At 36.9% G+C, this 24027-nt stretch overlaps 1 protein-coding gene across 5 annotated transcripts in view; it reads left to right on the forward strand.

Moving 5' to 3' along the window:
• Positions 1–24027, forward strand: part of NIPBL (NIPBL cohesin loading factor) — a 275650-nt gene that overhangs the window by 125896 nt on the left and 125727 nt on the right. For all 5 annotated transcript variants that reach the window (XM_069096153.1, XM_069096158.1, XM_069096156.1 and 2 more), the window contains exons 2-3: positions 16467–16610; positions 20409–20574. In XM_069096153.1, the coding sequence (XP_068952254.1) occupies positions 16547–16610; positions 20409–20574 (230 nt within the window). In that variant the 5' untranslated portion in view covers positions 16467–16546. The remainder of the gene's footprint in view (positions 1–16466; positions 16611–20408; positions 20575–24027) is intronic.

Below are 24027 nucleotides of genomic sequence, written 5' to 3' on the forward strand. Positions count from 1 at the left end.
TAATCTACCTTTCCTGTACTTGCCAGAGCAGTTTTCCTAAAGTGAAGGTGTGACTATGTCTCTTCCCTATATGCCAGCTCCAGTGGCGTACCACGATGGTCTAGATATTTAAATTTTGTTCTATATTTGATATTTAAATCCTTCACTGCCTAGTTCCTTACCTATCTTTTCTAGCCTTATCTACACTTTACTCCCCTTTACCCTCTGTGTTGTCCAGCCAAAAAAATGGTCATTTAAGTGCCATCTTCTACATGAAGCCCTTTTTTATCCTCTCAATTATAAGTACCTTCCCTTAAAATTATATCTTTTATCTATTTTGTATTTGCTTGTGTTTTTCTATACTGTGTCCCATGAGTAAACTCCCCAAGGGAAAACTAAATCTCTCCTGGAGAGAAGTGGACAGATTCCTCACTTTTGTCTTTGTCTCTCCAGCTTCTAGCACACAAGAAACTTACTAAATGCTTGTTGGTTAATTGGTAACAATAAGTGGCTCAGTGTAAGCCTGTACTGTGTTAAGAGAAATAGCATGGTAGAGTGGAAAGAACATTGTATTTATTCTAAGAGGACCACATTTTGATTCTTCCCAGCTCCTTTGCTTAATAACTTTGTGACCTTCGCCAAATTATTTTACCTCTCCAGTCCTTAGTTTACTCATCTGTAAACTGAGTTTTAGGATAGATTGATTCCATTTCTAAATCTGTGGTTCTCTAAAGGATTTCTTTGCTATAATTTTTATGTTCCCTGTGACTTTTTATACTATTCTTCACTGCCTACAGGTTTAACCACTTTGGGCCATAAAGGAATCTAACTGTAATTATTTTCATGTCCAAATCAAGTCAACAAACATTTTTTTTTAGTCAAGTATTTTTTTATTAATCAAGTATTTGCTAAATGCTTACCCTGTTAAAAGATTTGTCACAGGCAGCTAGATGGCACAGTGGGTAGAACAGTGAGCATCGAATCAGGAATACCTGAATTCAGATACTATCTTAGACACTAGTTGATTGGCTCCAAGCATACCAGTTGTTTAAATACTCTCCTATTTATGTAATGATTTTATTTTTTTTCCTCATGTAAGTAACCCATTGAGGTAGGTTATGGAAATGTTATGATCTCATTTTACTGGGTGGGAAACTGGACAAAGAGATGCTAAATGATCATCCCAGGTTGTAGCCAGGGTTCAAATGTGTTGCCTTTCTCTTAAAATAGAACTTTGGCAAACCTTTTAGTTATCTACTAATATGTAAGCTTTGATTTCATGAAATAACATTTAAATCACAAAGGAATAAGAAGGGACACAAACTCCTTATTTTTCAGATGAATTAAAATTGGTGTTCAAGGTCACACAAATCCAGGGAATACTTTAACATCCCTGCCCTTCAGTTTCCTTCTCTGTATGAAATGATTAGATGGGGAAGGTAGGGAATGTCCTATGGACTAGGTGATCTCTCAGTTTTCTTTCAGCTCTGATATTCCGTGATTTTTCAGTTATAGTCATTTAAAGTGTGCCCTCTTGTGGACTACTAACATTTTTGTTAAAGGCTGTATAACAAAAAACATGACTTTTTTTTTTCTAAAACATTCAGATAAAAATCAATTTTGAATCTTCAGAATTCATGTGACTTGATTTTTGTGTTCAAAATCTTAATGTTATATTTCTATAAAATTCAAAAGATAATTTCAAAAAATAAAAATTAGCCTATGAATCCTGTGTTGTATTTTGAGGTGTAAGAGAAAAAACCTAGTTTGAGGTACTAGACCTGATATAATGTCTCAGTTAAAGTACTATTTTAATAAAAACTTATTTCCATCCAGATTATTAATACTCAGACATTTCAGCTCTTTCAGGCAGAATCTAGAAAGAAGAACTATCGAAAGTACCATGTGGCAGGAAAAAAATTGGTTTTAAGCATTACTTTGTAAATCAGGCTATAAGTTGCAAAGAAAATTGCCAGTCTGCATTAATAGAGGAGGTTCCTCCTTGGGAGCTCCCTTTGCCATCAAATTATAGGTCTAGTCAAGTAAAAGCAAGCTTCCTTTTAATGTTTTAGAGAATATTACTTCCTTAGAGAAGCTTTAAGACCACCGATTCTGTGCTTTTAAAAAATGACAACTTATAGTTTGTTTTGTAACATTTAAGTTTTCTAATGTTTCAAATATAAACCTCTTCTCCCCACCTCCTTCCCCCCCCCCACTCCCCCCACTGTAGGGTTTGCTTGCAGTGATAACTTTAGTCTTTCCTTTTGACAAAAGGCTCAAATCATTGGGTGGGTCACACTACTGGGAATTAATGTAGGTGAGTTGAAATAAGTGGATTCTTCATACCATCTTATCCAATCCCAACTCGTCAAAAATCAGACACATAACTGAGTCTTAACATCTTTAATTTTCCATGTCTTTCTTTGAGACCATACTTTTCTTTTTGAGAAGATAGAGTGAAACAAAATCTCTGATAAGTAAGATAGTAATGTTGTTCTGTGTTCACAAAGCTAGTAAGTATCTAAGGCTACATTTGAACCCAAGTTTTCATGACTACATCTGGCACTCTATCTACTATGCCACTTAAATGCCTGTGCTAGAGATATCTTACTGAAAGCAGCCCTAAGAACTGCCTGGAATAGATTTTTTTTTTTAATGTTGTGGTTGTTTAGGCATGTCCAACTCTTCATGACATGGTATGGGGTTTTCTTGTCAAAGATACTGGGTGGTTTGCTAGTTCCTTCTTCAGTGGATTAAGGCAAATAGGGGTTAAGTGACTTGTCCAAGGTCACACAGCTAGTGAGTATCTGAGGCCAGGTTTTAATTCTGGGCTTCCTGATTCCAGGCCTAGCACTCTATCCACTGAGCCATCTAGCTACCCTTTTTAAAATAATCTCTTTCAAATTTTAGGATGTTGTATAGATGGTATGGTACTGTGAAGGTGTGTTGGATTTGTAGTTTGAGGATCTAGCTTCAAATCCTGGCGCTTTTACTGTCTTTTATGCCTTGAACAAATGATTTATATTCCCTGGACCTCATTTTCTTCATTTGCAAAATGAGGGGGGTTGTAATTAGAAGATCTCTAAGGCCAACCCCCTACATATATGTCTCCACTCCTCTCCAACAGATTACTTATACTTTCTAATCAACCCTTTCCACTAATCTTTTGTTCCCCTCCATCTACTGGTTCCTTCCTTGGTGTCTACAAACATGTCCAAATTTCCCCCATCCATTAAAAAAAATGCAAAACCCTTTATATCTCCTCCATCTTAAGTCTTTTCATCAGACTAAGCTCCTATATTTCTTTGAACCTATTTCCATATGAAATGGCTTCCAGTCTTGACTGCTTGGGTCACTCCAGCTTAAAAATGTTTCTTAAAACTTCCTGCCTAAAACACAGTAAACAGGTCTTACTAGGGCAGAATATAAGCCCCACTGAAAGTTAGAATGGTCATATTAAAACAGATTAATATAATTTTCAATATAAATAGCAATAATATTGGTCAAATAGAAGTATCATTACATATTTTAATCCATTCTTCTTTATACCTGTGTAAATCAATACTGTCTTGAAATTTCATTATATTGGCCTTATATTTGTTTTAATATAAAGTGATACTATAATCCTATCTCTTTGTTGGATCATATATATTTCAGTTCTTTGTCATGTTTATTGAAGGGAGGGACGTGTGTATGTAGTTGATATTAAATGATTTAAAATCTGATAGAATCTTTTAAAACTCTTGAGAAAGTTTTTGGATTCATTTGCAGTTCTTTATTTCTGCCAGTAGATGGTAGGACTGGTTCTTTGAGATTTACAGAGTCTAATCTGTTTTGTAGATCAAGATAATACAGCTGACACTTAAGTGACCACCATGTGCAGAACCTGAATAAACTCTAAGAACTAGAAAGTTTGTGTTCAAGTTTACACTACTACTTAGTGGAAGAACACCAAGAAAAACAGACTTGTCTCTTTAAATTTACATTCTTTTGCCCTTTCTATTATTTCTTTTCTGTATCTTCAAATGAACTTTTTGTTGCTTTGTCTACTGTGACATTTCATTTGAAAAATTAATGGGATCCTTATAAAGTCGACATAGTAATAGTATGAAAGTATACTCTTTCTACTCAAATTTTGTTGAATTAGAAAATTTTAAATTGTTACCTTACTTTTTTCCTTATAATTCAGAAACTAGAACCAACTGATTTATTCTAGATGATAGAGGTCTGCATGGATAGTTGAAATACAGGTAGTCCAGGATGATGAATGAGTTCTGTTGCAGAAGTCCATTTACAAATTAGTTTAGGACCCATAATATATTTCTTCCATAGAAATTACAATGGTAATTAGGTTCCTAGACTGGGCTGCATCAGCCTATTTAAATCATAATGTAGTAAGCCATATTGTTTCAGTATTAGTAATTAAAACAATTAAAATGAATGAGAAAGTTGTCACTCTTTGATTCTTCTCTCTGGTCTTCATCCACCACCACCTCTTCTAGTCAGTTGCTAAGTCATGTAAATTCTGCCTCCATTATTCTGTGACTACTTTGTCATGAATCTATACTCTCATCTCTTAGCTTATCTTTACCTATACTTACTCTGTGCATTTCTTCTTACCTGAATTTCTATCTTAGACTGGTCTGAATCAGAGGCCTATAGAGGCTATGTATGATATTGTGGCCTGTTAGTTATTTAGAGTAAGGGATGAAAATGTAAGGGAAGAAAAATTGTGTTTGCTTGTTTGCTCCAATCCCACGGGACAGGGATATGACTGACAAATGACAATGAATTAAGTGATCAACATCACCTGTTTCTTGCTGAAACTTCTTCTTTACTGATATCCTTTTTAATACAATGCATATAGTCCATTGTGTGTATGTATATGTGAGTGTATATACACAGGTGTGTGTGGAGGCTGGGGGGAATATGAGAAGAGAGATAGACTTACCTTCAGGCATTTCTGTGCCAAAAATCACCGTATTTCTGTTACCAGAAGGCAGAACTAGGAGTAGTAGGTTAAGGTTTCAGAGGGAGATTTTGCTTCTCTGTAAGGGTTGTAGATTTAAAGCAGGAAGAGACCCTATAAGTTGTCAAATCCAACTCCCATATTTTACTAATGAGGAAAAATGAGAGGTTGTTGTTTGCCCAAAGTAACACAGTTAAGTGGTAGGAACTGAGATTTGAAACCAAGCCCTTTGACTCTAAATCTGTATTCCTTCTATTGTATGGCATTGCTTATTCACTAAATTGGTTAGAAAAAATTCTTAGCTGTTAGTCTTTTCACCTCTAGTTCTTCCCTCTGACAATCCATCCTTCATACATATGCTATTATAATAATAATAATAACAATAAAACAATTAGTAGTAATAATAACAACAAAACAATAATAGCTCTTTAAGATTCATAAAGCATTTTATAAATATCTCATTTTATCTTAACAAACCTGGGAGGTAGGTTCATCTCCTTCACACATACATTAGAATTGTAGTGGATTGGTTCTGTGTGTCCTTCTCCATGAGTAAGATGTCTCTAATGAGCTCCTACTGGTATTTTCTGTAGATTGTAGTAGACTGGATGAGACATCATCACTATCACTCAGAGACCTTGCTGTGATGATAGATAGAACCCAGGATTGGCTTTGTAGTGCCATCCTTATAAACCTATATTAATGAATAAAAGTCATTTTTCTTCCTTCAGTCAGTCAACAAGCACTTACTATGTGTCAGATCTGGGGCTAAGTGCTGGGAGACAAACAAAGGCAAATACAAGGTCCCTGCATTGTAGGTGTTCAGTACCTAACAACTGTACAGCCTTCCTTTTGAAAATTGTTTCTAGTCAACCATCATGTCTTAGGATTTAGAACTGCAACTGTTGTTTTTCTATTAATGAACATTTGTACTAATTTATTCACTTTCACCTGGCTAACTAACCTATGGTACATGTTATAAAAATGACTTCTGAAATTAAGCAGTCTAACTTTGGGATAGAACAAAGATAACATTTCCACTGGGAAATGGAATACTTGACCTCCGTGTACTTTGTTCTCTCCATGGGGAGATGCACTCAAGACAATCCATTGGGGTGCCTGAAAAAATATTGGAAGTAAGGAGAATAGCACAGCCATTGAATGTACTTAGAGTTACCACCTGTTTCTACCCTCCTTTCCCTGCCTATACCTACTGTGGGCTGTACTAGACAGTCCCAAGCTCCTTCTTCCCACCCCCTCTCCCCCCCCCCCAGGCAGATAGGTTGACATTTTCCTCCCAGCTATTCCCCTCCCTATAAGCCTAAACTGCCCTTTCTAGTTTTCCTCTCCCATCATAAATCTTACTTAAAATAAGATTTTATCTTATTTTTTATCTTTTATCTTTATCTGATCTTTTTTCAGTTTCCAATTTTTGTGTGCTTTATAAAGTACACGATATGGTTTTTATTGATGGAAAAGATGGTAACAAAGATGCATTACCATCTGCTTGACCACTGGGCCCTAAGAACCATTAGGTCTTTCCATCTGATTTAAAGCTGAAAGCTGCTATTTATCTCCTCTCCATTATATGTGAACCTCAGGGAAGAGCCAGGGGTTGCATATATAGATCTGGGAGTATTCTCCATAGCTGAAACCATAGGAGCTGAGAAAAGGTGTAGAAAGAAAGAAGAAAAAAAATCCAGGACTGACCCTTTGCTTTTAGGTGACATGATGGGGGGGGGGGGACAATTGATGGTAAGAAGTCTCATGAAAACTTAGAGGAGGGAAAGTATCCAAGAGGAAAGGGTGGTCACCTGTGTCAGATACAGCAGAGAGATCAAGAAAGATGAGGACTGATAAAAGTCCATCCAGATTTAACAATTAAGAGATTGTGGGTAACTTTAGAGAAAAGTTTCCGTTAAATAATGAGGCTGCAAACCAGAGTTTGAAAGATTGAGGAGTGAAAAATGAGGATGTGAAGGCTAGAAGTGTGGACATTTTCCCCTAGGCATTGACTGAGAAAGGAAAGTAACTTGAGAGGGAGTAGGGAGTGAACCTGTGCATGGAAGATTAGAGAGTGAATGATTGAGGAAGCATACTGTTCAAGAAGAGTGGAAAGAATGATTTTAAAAAGCACATATAGAGAGGTTGGCCTTGGAAAAGAGAAAGGCCAACTAACTTCAACAACCATTGGCAGGGTTTTTTTGTTTTTTTGCCTTTTGGAGTGGGGAGGCAGGGCAATTGGGGTGAAGTGACTTGCCCAAGGTTACACAGCTAGTAAGTGTTAAGTGTCTGAGGCAGGATTTAAAATCAGGTCCTCCTGACTCCAGGGCCAGTGCTCTATTCACTGTGCCACCTAATCACCCACCACCTTACCAGCAGGACCCATGGTCAGTTCTAAGTACCCTGAGAGACTTTAAATAAACATTTAAAAACCCTTGAATAGATTAAAACAAATTATATATGGCTAGCATTTATATAGCTCTTTTGCAAAGCATACTCATTACAAAGTAACTCATTTGGTATTTACACAACCCTGTGAGGTAGGTGCTATTGCTATCCCCACTTTGTAGAAGTGGGGATAGAAGACTTTCAGAAGTCACTTTGTAGATGAAGAAACTGAGGCTGAGAGAAATTAAGTTATTTTCCCAGGGTCACATAGCTAAGTAAGTGTATATGGATTTTAACCTAGGCTTCCTGGCTTCAATCCCAACACTAGCCACAATGCCAGATAATTGCATTTAGAATTAGATTTAAAACTTTGCCAGACTCCACAGCCTTTCCCTAATAAAACTAACCTGTCAGTTAAACTGTTTGGTCAAGGTCAGCAGTATTAAAATATCAACAAGGTCTGTCTAATTTGTTAATAGTGTTCATTAAGGAGCGGCTAGATGGCGCAGTGAGTAAAGCGCCAGCCCCAGTCAGGAGAACCTGAGTTTGGTTCCATCTTCAGACACTTAACACCCACACACCCACACCCACACACACACACACAAAACAATTAGCTGTGTAACCTTGGGAAAGTTACTTAACCCCAATTTCCCTCCAAAAGGCAAAAAAAATTTTTTTAATTTAAATAAATAGTGTTCATTAAGCAAATTGTGGATTTTAATGAAGTGTATAGCTGTTTATAGGCTCAAAGAGAAGACAGGATGTACAGTATTCATTTTGCTAGAGGTTGAGATAGTGTGGCAGTCCATATTTTTGTGAATGGAAGAAGAGCCTTGGTTCATTTGTGAATTCATGTAGGCCATTTGACCCCAAAAGAAGCAAGGGAAGAAGAACACTGGGTTTAGAGTCAGTCAGAAGTCTTCATCTTCCTCAGCTATTCCAGTCAGCGTGGTAGTAAAAAGAATAGTTCAACAAAAAGAAACCCAGCTTAATGAACATTATAGATTTGTACTAAGTGAACTTCTAAGTGTGTGTGGATTAATATGTGCATATGTATAGATTTAAATGTGAAATTTTTCCACATGATAGATCTGATTTTTAGCCTGCACCTTCAGTCTGTGAAGCTTGGTGCTAAGCCTAGAAAGTGTTATTGTTTTATCTTGTTTTTCAAACCATCCAGGTCAAATCTTTGATCTGAGTGATGTAAAAATATGTAAAATATTTGCTATCCTTTAATTTTGTGTTGTTTTCATATTTATACATTTGTACTGCTGTAAAATAAAATTGGTGATTGTAACACCAATGCGATATTTACAGCACCTATGGTGACTATAAATATGCTTGGTATAGTTGTAAATCACAAAATGTAACAGGTTCTCCACATGGAGGCAGAGCCAAAGCGTTTATTCAAATACCAGAAAGCCGAATCCCAGAACCAGAAAGTCAAAGTCATTACAGTAACCATGACAGTTAGTGCACATACTTGATGCAGTAAACACCCACATTGCCAAGCCTTCACAACAAAACAGGGAGTTCCGTCAAGCAAGGATCTTCCTCTCCTCACTTACTGGGCTGGTTCTCGGGAAGTTCTCAGAAGTTCTGGCTGGCTCTCAGAAAAAAGTTCTGCCACCACAAGTTCTGTTCTCCAAATCTCTTCCCTCTCCAGCCTGGGCCTCTCCTTATATATGGTATTAGCTCCTCCCTGCCCCACCCCTTCCTGTTATGGCAGCAAGTTCATCCCACTGTGGGATTCACAAGTTCTGGGTCTTAATACTTGACACAATTATGAACTTGAAACTAAGTGGGAAGATCTTCAAATCCCATTACCATTACAGTGATGTGGTTCTCAAACCTTCCCACCTTCTTCACATTCTGCTCCCCTCTCCCCATTCCCCAGTAACTTGACCTCTGCTCTTTACTACCTGTTTGACCTTTAGCAAATCAATCTCTGAGTCTAGTGAGTGTACTAGCATTTGTTAAGCACCTGTTATGTGCCGGGCAGTGTGCTAAATTCTGTAATACAAAGAAAGGCAAAGAGATAATCCCTGATCTCAAGGAGCTCACAGTATGTATAATGGAAGAGAAAACATACCCATGACTATGTACAGACAAGATAGAGACAGGCTAAGTTGAGGGTAGTGTCTGAGAAAAGGGCATTAAGATTAAGGAGTACTGTGAAAGGCTTCTCACAGAATATGGGACTTTAAGCCCAATTTCTTCATCTTTAAGATTGGGTGAGGAAAATACCTTGTTACTTTGAGTGCTTATATGTGTATTGTTATTTTATTAGTATAAGAATATGCCTGCCCCCTCTCACAACAATATTATTTTATTCCATCATTACACCAATCCATTCCTGGTGCTTTTTTATTTTTAATAAGTTTTTCTGATAATATATAGAATGCACTGCTCTAACAGACCCTTGCTTCTCCACTATAAAGATGAAGATATGTTTCACTATCTTATGTCTAGGACCATTATTGGTTTTTCATTTCATGATCTTTTCTTTTACATTATTGTAATTATTGTGTATTTTTTACTTCTACTTTTTCCATTCGGCATCATTTCATACAGATTTGAATGTTTTTCTGAATTCCTTAAGTCATAATTTCTTACTGCACAAATATATTCTATATATTGCATTCATACACCACATTTTTCAGGCATAACTAATTAATAGGCAACTGTTTTGTTATTGCATCCACAAAGTATGCTACTGTTAATATTTTAATATGTAGGACTAATCTTTTTTTTCCTAACCTCATTGGGATCTATAATATGCCTACTAGTGGAATCTCTGGTCTCAGGATATGGAGAGTTTACCACTAATTTTTCTTGTATGATTCCAAATTGATTTCCAAAATAGATGGACCAGTTTTACAGCATTACCAATATTCTATTTGCCAGCCCTTCTAGTTAGTCAGTCCACAAACAATTATTCAGATTTGACTATATACCAAACACTGTTCTGAGGGTATAAAGACAGGCAAAATATAGAAATAGCTCCTGCCTTTAGTGAGCTTAAATATTATAATAAATACTTTTTTATTTTTCCTATATGTTACTCTTTTTTTTTTTAAGTTTTTATTATTATCCTTTGTTTATTGAATTGACTAAATTTTCCCTACCTTCCTCCCTCTCCCTATAAGGGAAAAAAAAATGATCACTACATTGAATAAGTCTGAAAATACAGACAGTTTTATACCTGCAGACCACCCACCCCTGCAAAAAAGTAAGGGGGGGAGATGTCTTCTCATTTTCCTTCTTTGGGATCATGCTTGGTTTTTTGTAATTCTTCAGTGTTCACTTTCATTCATTTTGCGGTTGTTCTTTCCATTTATATTGTTGTAGTCATTGTCAATATTTTTTCCTTGGCTATGATTACTTCACTTAGAGAAGTCTTTTTCTGCTTTTTCAAATATTTATCATTTTTCATGGCATTGTAATATTCCATTATATTCATTTTCCACCATTCGTTTAATCTTCATTCAGTCAATGGGCAACTACTTTGTCCAATATGCTGTTCTTAAAAACATTTCCTTAGTACAAATTTAATCTTTAGGATACCATGCTATTGTGTCCAATTCTAGGTACAATACTTCCAGTTAAATAAATATTCATTGAGAACCTTCAGTGCATAAGACAGTGAGAAGTATTGTATAAAGGTGTATAAAACATAATCCCTGCTCTAAAATAGCAAGTAGGGAGAAAGAATATATGTGTTCAAATAAATACAATACAAAGTAGATGGTAAATAGATACATAGTAACTAGGGGTTCATAGGAAAGGAGGTGATAATTTATAACTAGAGGGAAAGACATTTCATATTTCCTTAAAGAGAGAGATTGACCAACTGCAGTATATGCAATAGCAAGCAACCAGAAATTTTTGAGAGAGAGGTGTTGAAAATACATTATCTGAGCATTACCAAATCTTGCTGTTTCTACCTTTACAACATCTCTTGTGTCGACCCCTTCTCTCTACTGATACAGCTACAACCTTAGTTCAGGTCTTTTTTTTTTTTTTTCAAATGCTTTATTAACTTCTGGTTTATATCATTCATTTCCGCCAGATTTTGAGTTACAGATTTTCTCCCTGTTTTTCCCCTACCCACCTCCCCAAAATAGCAGTCCCACAGGATATCCCCTCCTCTAATCTGCTCTCTCCCATATTTTCTCCCATACCCCTTTCGACTTTTCCAGTGGATCTCTATGCCCCAGTGCGTGTATATTTCCCAATAACATGTAAAGTAGTATTAATAATAGTGTGTGTGTGTGTATATGAATGAATATTTGATTTTAAAACTTTGAATTCCACATCCATTCCCTTCCTCCCTTGTCACCCACCCTTACTGGGAAGATAAGCAGTTCAGTATAGGTTGTACATGTGTGGCTAATGCAAAATAATAACATAGTAGATATATTGTAAAAGACTGACTATATTTCCCTCCCTCCTATCCCACCTCCCACTTGTTCTATTCTCTACTTTGATTCTGTCCCTTTTCAAAAGTGGGTGCTTCCAACTTCCCTCCCCCCCAACATGCCCTCCCTTCCGTAATGCCCCCTCTCATCCCCTTTCCCCCTACTCTCCTGTAGGGTGACATACCCTATTTAGTGTGTATGTCATTCCTTCCCTAAGCCACATTCAATGAGAATAAGGTTGATCCATTCCCTTTTGCCTTCCTATTCTTCCCCTCCATTGTAACCATTTTCCCTTGCCTCTTCTATATGAGATAGTTTATCCCATTCTGTCTCTCCCCATCTCCTCTCATTATATTCCTCTCTCATCTCTTAATTTCACCTTTTAAGTATCATCCCTTCCTGTTAAATTGGTCCTATGCCCTATATCTATGTATATCTGTAAACATATATGAACACATTCACATATGTATTCATATACCCTCATATATATATATATATATATATTCCCTTCAACTGCTGAGAAAAATTGCATAAGTTACAATTCTTGTTTTTCCATGTAGGAATGTTAATAGTTCAACTTTGATAAGTTCCTTATGATTTCTCTTCCCTGTTTACCTTCTCATGCTTCTCTTGCTTCTTGTATCTGAATGTCAAATTTTCTATTCAACTCTGTTTTTTTTCAGCAAGAATGCTTGAAAGTCCTCTTTTCCACTGAATGACCATATTTTCCCCAGAAACATGATACTCAGTTTTTCTGGGTAGGTGACTCTTGGTTTTAATCCCAGCTTCTTTGACCTCCGGAATATCATATTCCAAGCCCTTCGATCCCTCAGTGTAGAAGCTGTCAGATCCTGGGTTATCCTGATTATGTTTCCACAATATTCAAATTGTTTCTTCCTGGCTGCTTGTAATATTCTCTCCTTAATTTGGGAATTCTGGAACCTGGCTATAATATTCCTAAGAGTTTTCTTTTGGGGATCTTTATCAGGAGGTGATTGGTGGATTCTTTCAACCTCTATTTTGCCCTCTGGTTCTAAAACATCAGGGCAGTTTTTTCTTTGAGAACTTCCTGGAGGATGATTTCTAGGTTCTTGCTTTGATCATGGCTTTCAAGTAGTCCAATAATTTTTAAATTCTCTCTCCTGGATCTATTTTCCAGGTCAGTGGTTTTTCCCATGAGATATTTTACATTGTCCTCTATTCTTTCATTTGTTTGGATCTGTTTAACAGCATCTTGATTTCTCATAAAGTCATTAGCTTCCATTTGCTTCAATCTAATTCTGAAGCAGTGATTCTCCTCATTGAGCTTTTGAGACTCTTTTTCCATCTGGCAAATTCGGCTTTTTAAGGCATTCTTCTCCTCATTGCCTTTTTGAGCCTCTTTTGCCATTTGAGTTAGTCTGTTTTTTAAGGTGTGATTTTCCTCAGTCAGCCTGTTGACTGTTATTTCGTAGTTTTCTTGCATCGTTCTCATTTCTCTTCCCAATTTTTCCTCCATTTCTCTTATCTGCCTCTTAAGGTCCTCTATGGCTTGTAACCAGCTCATATTTTCCTTTGAAGCTTTTGGTGCAGGAGTTCTGACTTCATTGTCTTCCTCCTGTTCCATGCTTTGCTCCTTTTTGTCCCCAAAATAGGAGTGTAATGTTGGAATCTTCTGTCTGCTTTGTTTCCTTTGCCTGGTCATGTCACCCCTCAGTCACTTGACCCCTGGGCTTTTTGCCACAGTAGTATTCTGCCACCAGGGGTGTCTTTCGTCCCAGACGCTGGAGTTTTCTCAGCTGCCGGTGGTATTAGATGGGTGCCCTCTCTGAGGCCTCCACATGCTTTGGCAAGCTGGACACACACCCCAGGACCTCCACCCTAGACTGCAATCCAGATCCAAGCAGGTTAAAGCAAGAGCGATTACCCCTCAGACTGGTGCTTGGTCCCCCTACACTCTGCAGGCCAGGAGCTGAAGCTGCCATGTGGCGCTGGCAGGCTGTGTTGTGTGTCTCAGTGGCTTCTCGCCCTGGGGGCAAAAGCCAACGCACTCCCAGTTATTGGGTCCCAAAGTCCAGACTGCACTGACCTCTCACTTTGTCCTTAGCATCTATGTGTTGATAAATCTGGAAATGGCCACAGCTGTTGCCGATCTGGAGTTCCTCTGGCAGGCGGCTGGTCAGGCCCACCCTGGGGCTGAAGCCATGGCGTGGGGCTGGCTCGGGATTCCTGCTGGCCTGCTGGGCAGTCCTCAGCAGGAGGTTAGCTTCTCTGTGTCATTTGGTGGGTTCTGCAGCTCCAAAGTTTGTTTAGAGTCCCCTTTTAACATGGATTGGGGAAGGTGGAATCTGGAGCAGCGGGGAGGTCCTGCTTCCACTCCGCCATCTTGACTCTGCCCCAGTTCAGGTCTTCATAACTTCTCACCTAAATTAATGCAACAGTATAATTAGCTTCCCTGCCTCAAGTGTCTCCTTACTCCAGTCTGTCCTCTGTACACTTGCCAAAGTTTTCTTCCTTAAATGCAGATCTAGCCACGTGATTTCCCTTTTTAGTCAATTCCTGTGGCTCCCTATTAACTACAGCATAAAACATAAATTCTCTTTAGCTTTTAAAGACTTGCACAACATGGTCCCAACCTATATTTACAAGCTTACTGAACATTACTCCCCTTCCCACCCTCTACAGTACAGACAAATTAGCCTTGTCTGTATACCTCACATGTTACACTCCATCTCCCATCTTTGTCCTTTATGCTGGCGCTCCCCCATGCCTAATATGCAGTCCCTCTTCACCTTCATCACATCGAATCTCTCTCTTCCTTAAAGAGAGTCTTCTTAGAGCTTTGTCATGGACCTTTTCCTAATCTGTTTAACTGCTAGTGCCATGCCTTTCACATTACTTTGTATGTAATTCCTTGTGATTTATTTGTATATGTTCTTTTTTCTATTTTTTATTTATATTCTCACATGTACTCTTGTCGCCTCCTCCTTTCGCATGTAAGGCCTTTTGTTTCATTTTATTTATATTCCTAGTATCTAGCAGATTTCCTAGCGTATAGTAATACTTAATAAACCTTTGTTGATTGATTAAGGAATGGTTAATGAATACCTGTGGTTGGAAGATGAAGGAAGGGAGAACCTTCTAGGGGAAGGGAAAAAACAAGAGCAAATATGATGTTGAATTCCCTGCATTTGATTATCTGTCATATCAATGTAAGAATTAGCTTATTTGATGTTTCATTGGGAAGAACTTGGACCAATGAGATGGTATTTAAGGGGAACCAGATTTCCGTATAAATGTATGAATGAATTAATTAATGAAGCCTCTATTAAACATTTACCATGTGCAAAGTGTTGCTAAGTACTGGTAATACAAATAGATGTAAGTAGAAACTCACATTCTAAGGTATACTTGGCAACAATTAGAACTATCTATTAAAAAATCACTAAGTACATTTAATTGCCTTTCAAAATAGTGGGCTTCTCTTCCCTCTTTATCTCCATCTCCAGGCTTCCTATCAATGGAAGTTTTCTTTTTTATATGTTTTTTCTAATCAGATGTAAACAAAAAATGTTATTCATTTAAAATTTTTTTTCCTGAATTCCAAATTTCCTTTCTTACCACCAGCACAAAAAGAGCTGCTATAAATATTTTTGTACATATTTTTCGTTTTTCTTTTCTGAGTCAAAGGTATGCCCAGTAGTTCTAGTTGGATCTGCTCACAACTTCACCAACATTACCTTAGTGTCAGTGGAAGTTTTCAAGCAGAGACTAAAATTCTTACATTGGAAGGAAAGAATAAGGTTCAGGGGTATTGGACTGTCTCAGAATCTGAAGAAAGATGTTACTCAAGGTGATTTGACCCAACCCCTTCTGCTGTGATAGAATTTTTTGTGTGTGCCAAATTATATGGTCATTAAAAATGTACTAAGGATGTGCTATGTATGAGATGCTGGAAGCAATAAGTAAATTTTTTTTAAATTACAAACTTAACAAACATTACTGCTATGTTTATATTGGTACATACATACATAAGCATAATAGTACCAACATTGCCCTTTTGGGGGGAAAGGGGTCTTTTCAGGACACAATTATGATCTAATTGGGAAAGTAAGACATAAAAAAACCTAACAAATAAGTATGAGTAAATTACAAAAGTAGTTTTGAGGACTTTATAGTGCCATGAATTTCAAAAAGTTTGAGGTTATTGTTTCCAGATATAATGGATCTGGAAAAATACCAGGAAAGAAGTAGGTCTTGAACTAGGGTTTGAACGATATATAGGTATCCAAATGATATATTGACTAGATGAAAAGAAGGGGCAATTGCATAAGCAAAGGTACCAAGGGGAGGAAAAACCAGGAATCTTTGATAACCATGAGCTTAGTCCAGGTAGACTAAGAAAAAGAAGGTATTATAAGAGAGCAATTGGTTAACAGGATTAGGAAGATCAGTTGGGACCTTTTTGTGGAGGGCTTTGTACTGACTAAAGAGTTTGGCCTCTGTATAAAAGGATTATTTCAGTGCTTGACAAACTAGTAACCCTCTCAGTGTGGTTATAGGATAATATATTTGAAAGACAGGAAACAGTGTTCCTCCTTTTAATATAAATCTTATAGTTTTGTGTTCAATTAAAAGTATGCCTATTAATGTTATTTTTGTTCCTAGTCTCTTTCCATTTTTTTCCTCCAATTTTACAAGCCATTTTGTGTTTTTTTGTTTTGCAGTGTTTGGGAGATGGGAAGTAATGATAGCTGGCACCTAAGCTAAAGTACTTGTGTAGACAACACCATCCCAAAATTTCAGGATGAATGGGGATATGCCTCATGTTCCCATCACTACTCTTGCGGGGATTGCTAGTCTCACAGACCGTAAGTACTTTGTACTTCATTTTAATCACAGAATTTTAGCACTGTAAAGAACCTTTTAATATCACCTAATTCTTTTCCCTCTTTTTAGAAAGAGCAACTTGAGATCCACAAGTGAAGAAAAAACAAAGTTTGCCAAACTGATGCAAAAATCTTAGTCTTGGAATTCATATTAATTTTAAAAACCACAATATTACTATGACTATATTAGACAAGGAAAATAAGTTTTTAACAAAATACATAATGTGCCTTAAGCTTATTAGTATTTTCAGAACACTGAAAAACAATATCATTAGCTTTGGTACCAGTAACAGAAGTAATCAGATTATAGTTTGTGTCACTCTGTATATGAGTAACAAAAGCATTTAAGGTACTACCCCTTTCATAGGTGAAAATTTTGTTCACTACAAGCAGCAGGAGAGAATTGTGTACAGAAAATTGGTGAATTCACTTGTGTAGTAACAGTCTCTCTGATAAAATGCTAAGAACATAAGACTGTTCTGAATTCTAGAGAACTACTCTACAGATAACTATACTGAAAGGACTTTTTTGAAGGTAGAATAATGCACATATAATGTGATAAAATAAATCCATCTTTTTATTTAAAAGGCATATGTAATTTACATATATGTAACTACATGTAAACTACAAAGAAGAAATAAACTATAATGACAATAACTATAATGAAAATGAACTATCTAAAGATTCTATGGTGGGAATAAGGAAGCAATCCAAAAGAAAGTAAAAAATGAGAAATGAAAAAGCTAAAAGCAGAAGGAGACTAGAAAATGAAGGCTTAGTTGAACTGATAAACAAAACCAAGAACCAATAAAAATTGATGAAATATTAGCAATTTCTTTTGAAAGTGAAATAAAATGCAAATCAACAAAATAATAAAAATAGACGTTAAAGAAATTAGGAAATCTTCAAGAATATTGCACAAAACCATATATTAATTTATCAGAAAGCTCAAAATAGGTTAATATTTTAAAAATGCAAATGAGCAAAACTGATAATACCAAAAAAAAAATTTACTTAAATAGCAAGTCTCAGAGGAAAAAAAAAAACAAGATAACCTACTCCCCCATTTCACCACCCAAAAAAACCTTCTCATATCATCCATTAGTTCAAGGGAAGATTTTTTTTAAAAAGATTTAAAGAGAAAATAATCGTTTTAAAAAAATAGAGAAAGATGGAATGCTGCCCAATTAGGCAAACACTAAAAAAATATTGAATAACTTTTTTTTTTAAGTCTAGATCAGTTATTTTATCATTAGAAGGAGGTCCCAGGGGCAGCTAGGTGGTGCAGTGAATAGAGCACCGGCCCTGGATTCAGGAGGGCTTGAGTTCAAATGTGACCTCAGATACTTCACACTTATTAGCTGTGTGACCTTGGGCAAGTCACTGAACCCCAGTTGCCTTGCCTTCCCCCCTCCAAAAAGCAAAACAAAACAATGTGGTACTTCCTCTATCCATATAAATTTATACCACCTCTGCAATTTATAAGAGAGTTGCTTGGGGTTTTGAGAGGTTGTGACTTACCCTGGATGCAGAGCCAATATTTGTGAGGCACAGGACTTGACTCCAGGACCAGGCCTCTCTTCCCTAATTAATATAGATGTAAAAATACTTCATTAATTTACAAAACATAGCAATACATTTTAAAAATGAAAAAATCTTATTCTGACTGTAGTCAGAAGGCCTGAGCTTGAATATAATCTTTGCTACTATCTGATTGTGGTTTAGTCACTTAACCTCTTCTAGGCACCTTTTCCCGTATATGTAATATGAAGGAGCTGGATTAAATGATCTTGCAGCTCTAATTCCTATGACCTGTCTTTATTCTGATTAACATCTTTATATAATAAAATGTTCATGTAGAGGCAAGATCATATTTATTCTCCCTGGCTTCCAAGAGTAGTACTAGGTTCATTGGGTTAAAATTAAATGAAATAACTGGGTTTCAGTTCAGTAGAAGAAAAAAATTTTGAACATTAGAGCTATCCAGAAATGGAAGCAGCTGCTTTGGTTTTATTGGAGTTGGACAGGAGATGGTAATGAGTCCTGTCTCTCTCCTCAAGTTTTCCATTGCTACAAATGCAGACTGACCACTGGTCAGGGATATTATAAAGATGACATGTGATTCAGATGGCAGTTGAAAGAAATAACCAATAAAGACACTTAGAACTTTTAAAATGCTTTTGTGCACAGAGTAGGCACTCAAATTATATTGGCACAGAGGTATATGGGTTTAGGAGAAGCTATAATTTCATTAGTATAGAGAACTCCCAGTAAGTAAACACCCTCTTCTAAGGCAGGTCATCATCTCATCTGCACCTTATTGGCTTCCCTAAGGCACAGAGAAGTTAAATGACTTGCCCAGGGTGACATACCTCACAAACATAGAACTAAAACATATTTGCCTGATACTTCTTATTCAGAAATGTGCAACATATTTAAGCCCTTCATCCAGCTGGCCCCAACTCACTTTTCTAGCTGTATTTTCCCTTTTACACATTCTCCCCTCTAGACATACTAGTCATTTATTGCTAAAACCTGTCAAATCAACATTTCAAGTCAATTATCATTAAGCCTGTGAGATCCTTGAGCAGCTTCTGTGTGTATGTTTTTTTGTTTTGATTTGGTTTAGGGAAATGACCTTTATTTGTTTACCCAGATATTAGCACAGTAACCCTATCCATTGACTTATTATTTCCCTTATTCAGCATATTTTGAGTGTGCTGTAAGAAAGGAAGAGGAAAGGAAAGAACTGTATTATGTTAAAGAATATTTATAGCAGCAATAACAACTTTAATTTCAATAAGTGAATAGTTTGTTTTTTAAGTTGTGTACATTTATATTATTGGAGTATCATAATGCAATTAAGAATGATACTTATGAAAGGATCTAAATAAGACTGTAAAGACCTTTAGAAAATAAAGTGGAAGAAAAAGTGGAGCCAGAGAAACAGGGACGTACTCTAAGACTATATAAAATTGAAAGTGAATGGAAAGGGGCACCTAGGTGGCACAGTGAATAGAGCACTGGCCCTGGAGTCAAGAGGACCTGAGTTCAAATGTGGCCTCAGACACTCACTTAACACAAAAAACTAGCCGAGTGACCTTAACCCCAATTGCCCTCCCCCCAAAAAAGTTAACGGAAATGAATATACAGGGCGGGGGGAGGGGGGTCAGCGGAAAGATATTGGAGACGAAGAGTAACTGAAAAGTTGTTGTGGAATTTTTATGTATTGAATTTTCATTTATTTAAATACACGTATTTACAAAGCAAGTTTGATTGACTTTATTGATGCTTTACAGTAAAGTTATTATCAGTTTATCAAATACTCAAATTGTTTTATGATCTTATTAGTGTGGGTGCTCCCTCCAGTTATACAGATCCCAGTCCATTTACATGTGAATCTTGTTCATGCTCTTCCTCAGTTTAGACACAACTCCATCCTGTGTGCTAGGGGCCTTCCTTGATTTTTTTCTAACAGTGCAGAAACACTCTGTGTCTCACTTTTACCACATGACCAACCTATCTTTTCACTCATGTCTTTCATGGCATCTGGTTACCTTGCTTCTCTTCAGTAATTCTTTCTTCGTGTTTTACAGCTTGCCCTCTTCTCCCAGTCTCCCATATGTCTCTTATATCCTTGAGCGATTCTCATTTTAAATTCTTGGGACACTACAATGTAATCATTTTTTTCAAAACATTGTCAAGTTCCCTAAGAAAAAAATGTATATAGTATTTTTCATGTTGTATAAATTTCTGATATTTTGTTTTTATCCCAAATAGTCTTGAATCAGTTGCCTCTTCCATCTCCTTTACCTGCTACAACTACAAAGAGCCTTCTGTTTAATGGACGAATAGCAGAAGAGGTAAACTGCCTTTTGGCCTGTAGGGATGAAAATTTGGTTTCACAGCTTGTTCACACCCTCAACCAGGTGTCAACAGATCACATGTAAGTACTATTTACCTTTATACCTAAAAGTAAATAATGTTCAGATTTTTTTCCCTACTAGTGTTATTTATATTGACTTTTTTTTTCTTTCTTTGACTTCAGTCCTTTAAAATATAGTCCTTGAGGGGTACAGGGGTGGCAGCGATGGTTATTATGTAAGTAGAAAAGTTGATGACCACAATGCAGTAGGAAGAGAATGAAGTTGAATTAGGTACAATCATTTTATTTATTTATTTATTTATTTTAAGCAATCGGGGTTAAGTAACTTGCTCAAGGTTACACGGCCAGTTATTTCTGGGTGTGGTGCTGAGTATCCAAGCCCAGGATTCGATCTCCAGGTCATCTCGACACTGGAGCCGGTGCTCTTACTCACTGTGCTACCTGGCCGCCCCTAGGTACAATTATTTTGATAGAGATTTTTATGCCATTTCATTTTTACAATTCTACTTGGATCAGCCTTAACTCCTGTAACCATCTACAGTTCTTCATGAGTATTCTTTCTCTTTTATAGTGATGCTGAAGGTATTTAGGAGACTAATGTAATGTTTAGGATATATTACTAACTTTGAAGAGGTAGGGGTAAGGAGGCTGTTTCCATGTTTTAAAATTAAATGGGTGAAATACCAGAAGGAATTCAACAACCTAGTTCCATGAACAGCTTACACAAAGTGAGGCAATCCCAAACATTTAGGATATTAATTTAGAGTTATACAGCTCTTTGAGGTCATTTAATCTTAACTCCTCATCATACAGATAAGGAAAACAGTCCTTGGCATCATGATAAATGATTGTGTCATAAAGTCACACAATAATCACACAAATACTAAGCAGCAGAGCTGGGAATTGAACCCAAATCTTTTGATTCCAAATGTTGTAGTTTCTCTCTCTCTCTCTCTCTCTCTCTCTATCTCTGTCTCTCTGTCTCTCTGTCTCTGTCTCTCTCTCTCTCTCTGTCTCTGTCTCTCTCTCTCTCTGTCTCTCTCTCTCTCTCTGTCTCTGTCTCTCTCTCTCTCTCTCTGTCTCTCTCTCTCTGTCTCTGTCTCTGTCTCTCTCTCTCTCTCTGTCTCTGTCTCTCTCTCTCTCTCTGTCTCTCTCTCTCTCTCTCTCTCTCTCTCTCTGTCTCTCTCTCTCTCTCTCTTACACACACACACACACACACACACTCTGCCACTGTCATATATAGGACTTTTGAACTCTCAACAGATTTTGCAGAGACTGGCTTTTAAAAAAAATGATACTATCTAAAAATATGTTAAATGCATTGCAGTTCATTTCAAGGGACTTTTATATTCTCAAAAATTGATACAAACCAAATTATTATATTATAGGTGGTTCTGCTTTTAGATACAAAACATTCATGGAGAAAATATATTAAGGTGGATCACTGTAAGGCTTAATACTGTATGTGACTACTATTTTTGTGGATATCAGAACTATTAAACATATTGAGACAGTGGAGCTCTTCTACTGATTCAGTACCAATGACTGAAATAGTCCCTTTTTGTAACCACCTAAACCAGTCTTTCTGCCTCCCCCTGTTTCCTCTTAAGTCCACAAGTAAATGTGAGGCTTGTCTCTTTTGCCTACTAAATCTATTTTGTTATTCTAGTGTTATCCTATTATCTCAGCCTTTAGAGTCCTTCACAGTCTGACTTCAACTCACCTGTACAACTTTGTTTAACACAACTCCCTTCATTTGTTCTGTGTTGTCTCTTTGGTTCTGCGCTGTTACTCATAGATTATGCTATGCCCTGATTCCACTTCAAGGCCTAATTTAAGTGCTGCTTCTTCCTTGAAGTCTTTTTGGATTCCCTTAGTTAAAAGTGGTTACTTCTTTAAATTTTTCAATCATTTTTGGGCTTCTGCTTTCTACTTCCAGTGAGAACATAATGGATTTAGAGCTGGGAGAGACCTTAAGAAATAATCTGATCTAAGACCCAGAAAGTAACCTTTCAAAGTTCAAGTCAATAAGTATTTATTAAGGGCTTGCTGTGGACTAAGCCCGTTACTGAGCTCCAGTCCCTTTCCTCAAGAAGCTTAATGGGAGAGGACAGCTCAGAAAAGAAAACTGAAAAACGGGGGTATCAGCAAGAGATACTTGGACCATGGTGGGTAATGTCCAAAGAATCAGGAGAAGATAACCAGAGAGGAATGAAAACATGACTGGGCTGGCCCAGGCAGTTTGTTTAAAATGGAGGATCTGTTAGGAAGGGGCCATTGTGCACACTCTGACTTTGAACATTGAGAAGACTGAAAAACATCCAGGTTGAAAAACATCCAGGTGTCAGCATGGAGCCCCGAAGGGAAAAAAAATGGGAGAATCATTATTTAAACTTAACCTCCTGTGACTCTAAGTCGAACCGTCTTTCTCCTGCATCCATACTATCTTGAATTCTAGTTATTTAGGCTCTTGTTTCATTTTTCCTTCTATTTTCCTCTTCCCCCAGGTCCTCTAGTGGTTACCCCCTTGAGGATGATGGTTTTCTTTTTAACTAGCATAGTTCCTTGCACATAGCAGCTGTTTAATAATTGTTTGTTGGCTTGAATTTAGCGGAATTTTGCTACCTTTACTATGTGTTTTCATGTGTTTGGCTGATCTCAGAACATTCTTAAAAGACAGATTTTCACTTTATTGTGATGCAATTTATTTTACTGCTCATAATGTATCTAAGAACAGTGACTCCCTAAATAAGTCTATATTAGGCAGTATCAAGTGAATAAAACATTGAAATTAAAAGCAAGGAAAAGGAGAAGTAGCCTAATAGAACTGTGAAGATATTTTAGTTCTTACTTTCAGATTTATCCACAGTGGGTACTATGTTTAATCATTGGGTATCTGGATTCCCTCTGTTGACTTTTAGCTTGGTGTATGGGTACAGTTTAGGGAAATTGGAGGGCTTCTGTGCTCTGTGTGAGGCTTTTACACTCTTGCTCCCTTATTTTGTTGGAAATTATTTTCAAAAGCACCAGAGGTTGTGATATAATAACATATATGTGGCACATATATGCAGTACATTATAGTTACAAAACATTCCATGGCCTTAGAACAACCCTTCAAGGTTAATTGTTTTTTATTTCTATCCCTATTTTATAGATGGGGAAACTGTAGCTTAAAGAGCTTCAGTGACTCCTACAGTGTCAACAAGGCTACCAAATAGTGGAGCCAGGACAATAAAGCCAGCTCTTCTGACTCCAAGTATGATGTTTTTTCCATTCCATCATGGTGCCATCTAAGCAATGTTAATGAATAGAACTCTGGTCTTGCAGTGAGGAAGACTTGAGTTCAAATTCCACCTCAGTCACTTACTAGCTGTGTGACCCTAGACAAATCAGCCTCAGTTTCCTCATCTGTAAAATGGCACTTACCTCACAGGTTGATCAAATGAGATTGTACAAGGTACTTAGCTAATAAATGTTAGCTATAATCGATCACTCTCATTGAAACCTAAGCAG

The sequence above is a fragment of the Petaurus breviceps genome, unplaced genomic scaffold, assembly GCF_028583685.1.
Source record: "Petaurus breviceps papuanus isolate PSGF00001 unplaced genomic scaffold, PetGlider_PUasm1.0 229, whole genome shotgun sequence".
Lineage (NCBI taxonomy): Eukaryota > Metazoa > Chordata > Mammalia > Diprotodontia > Petauridae > Petaurus > Petaurus breviceps.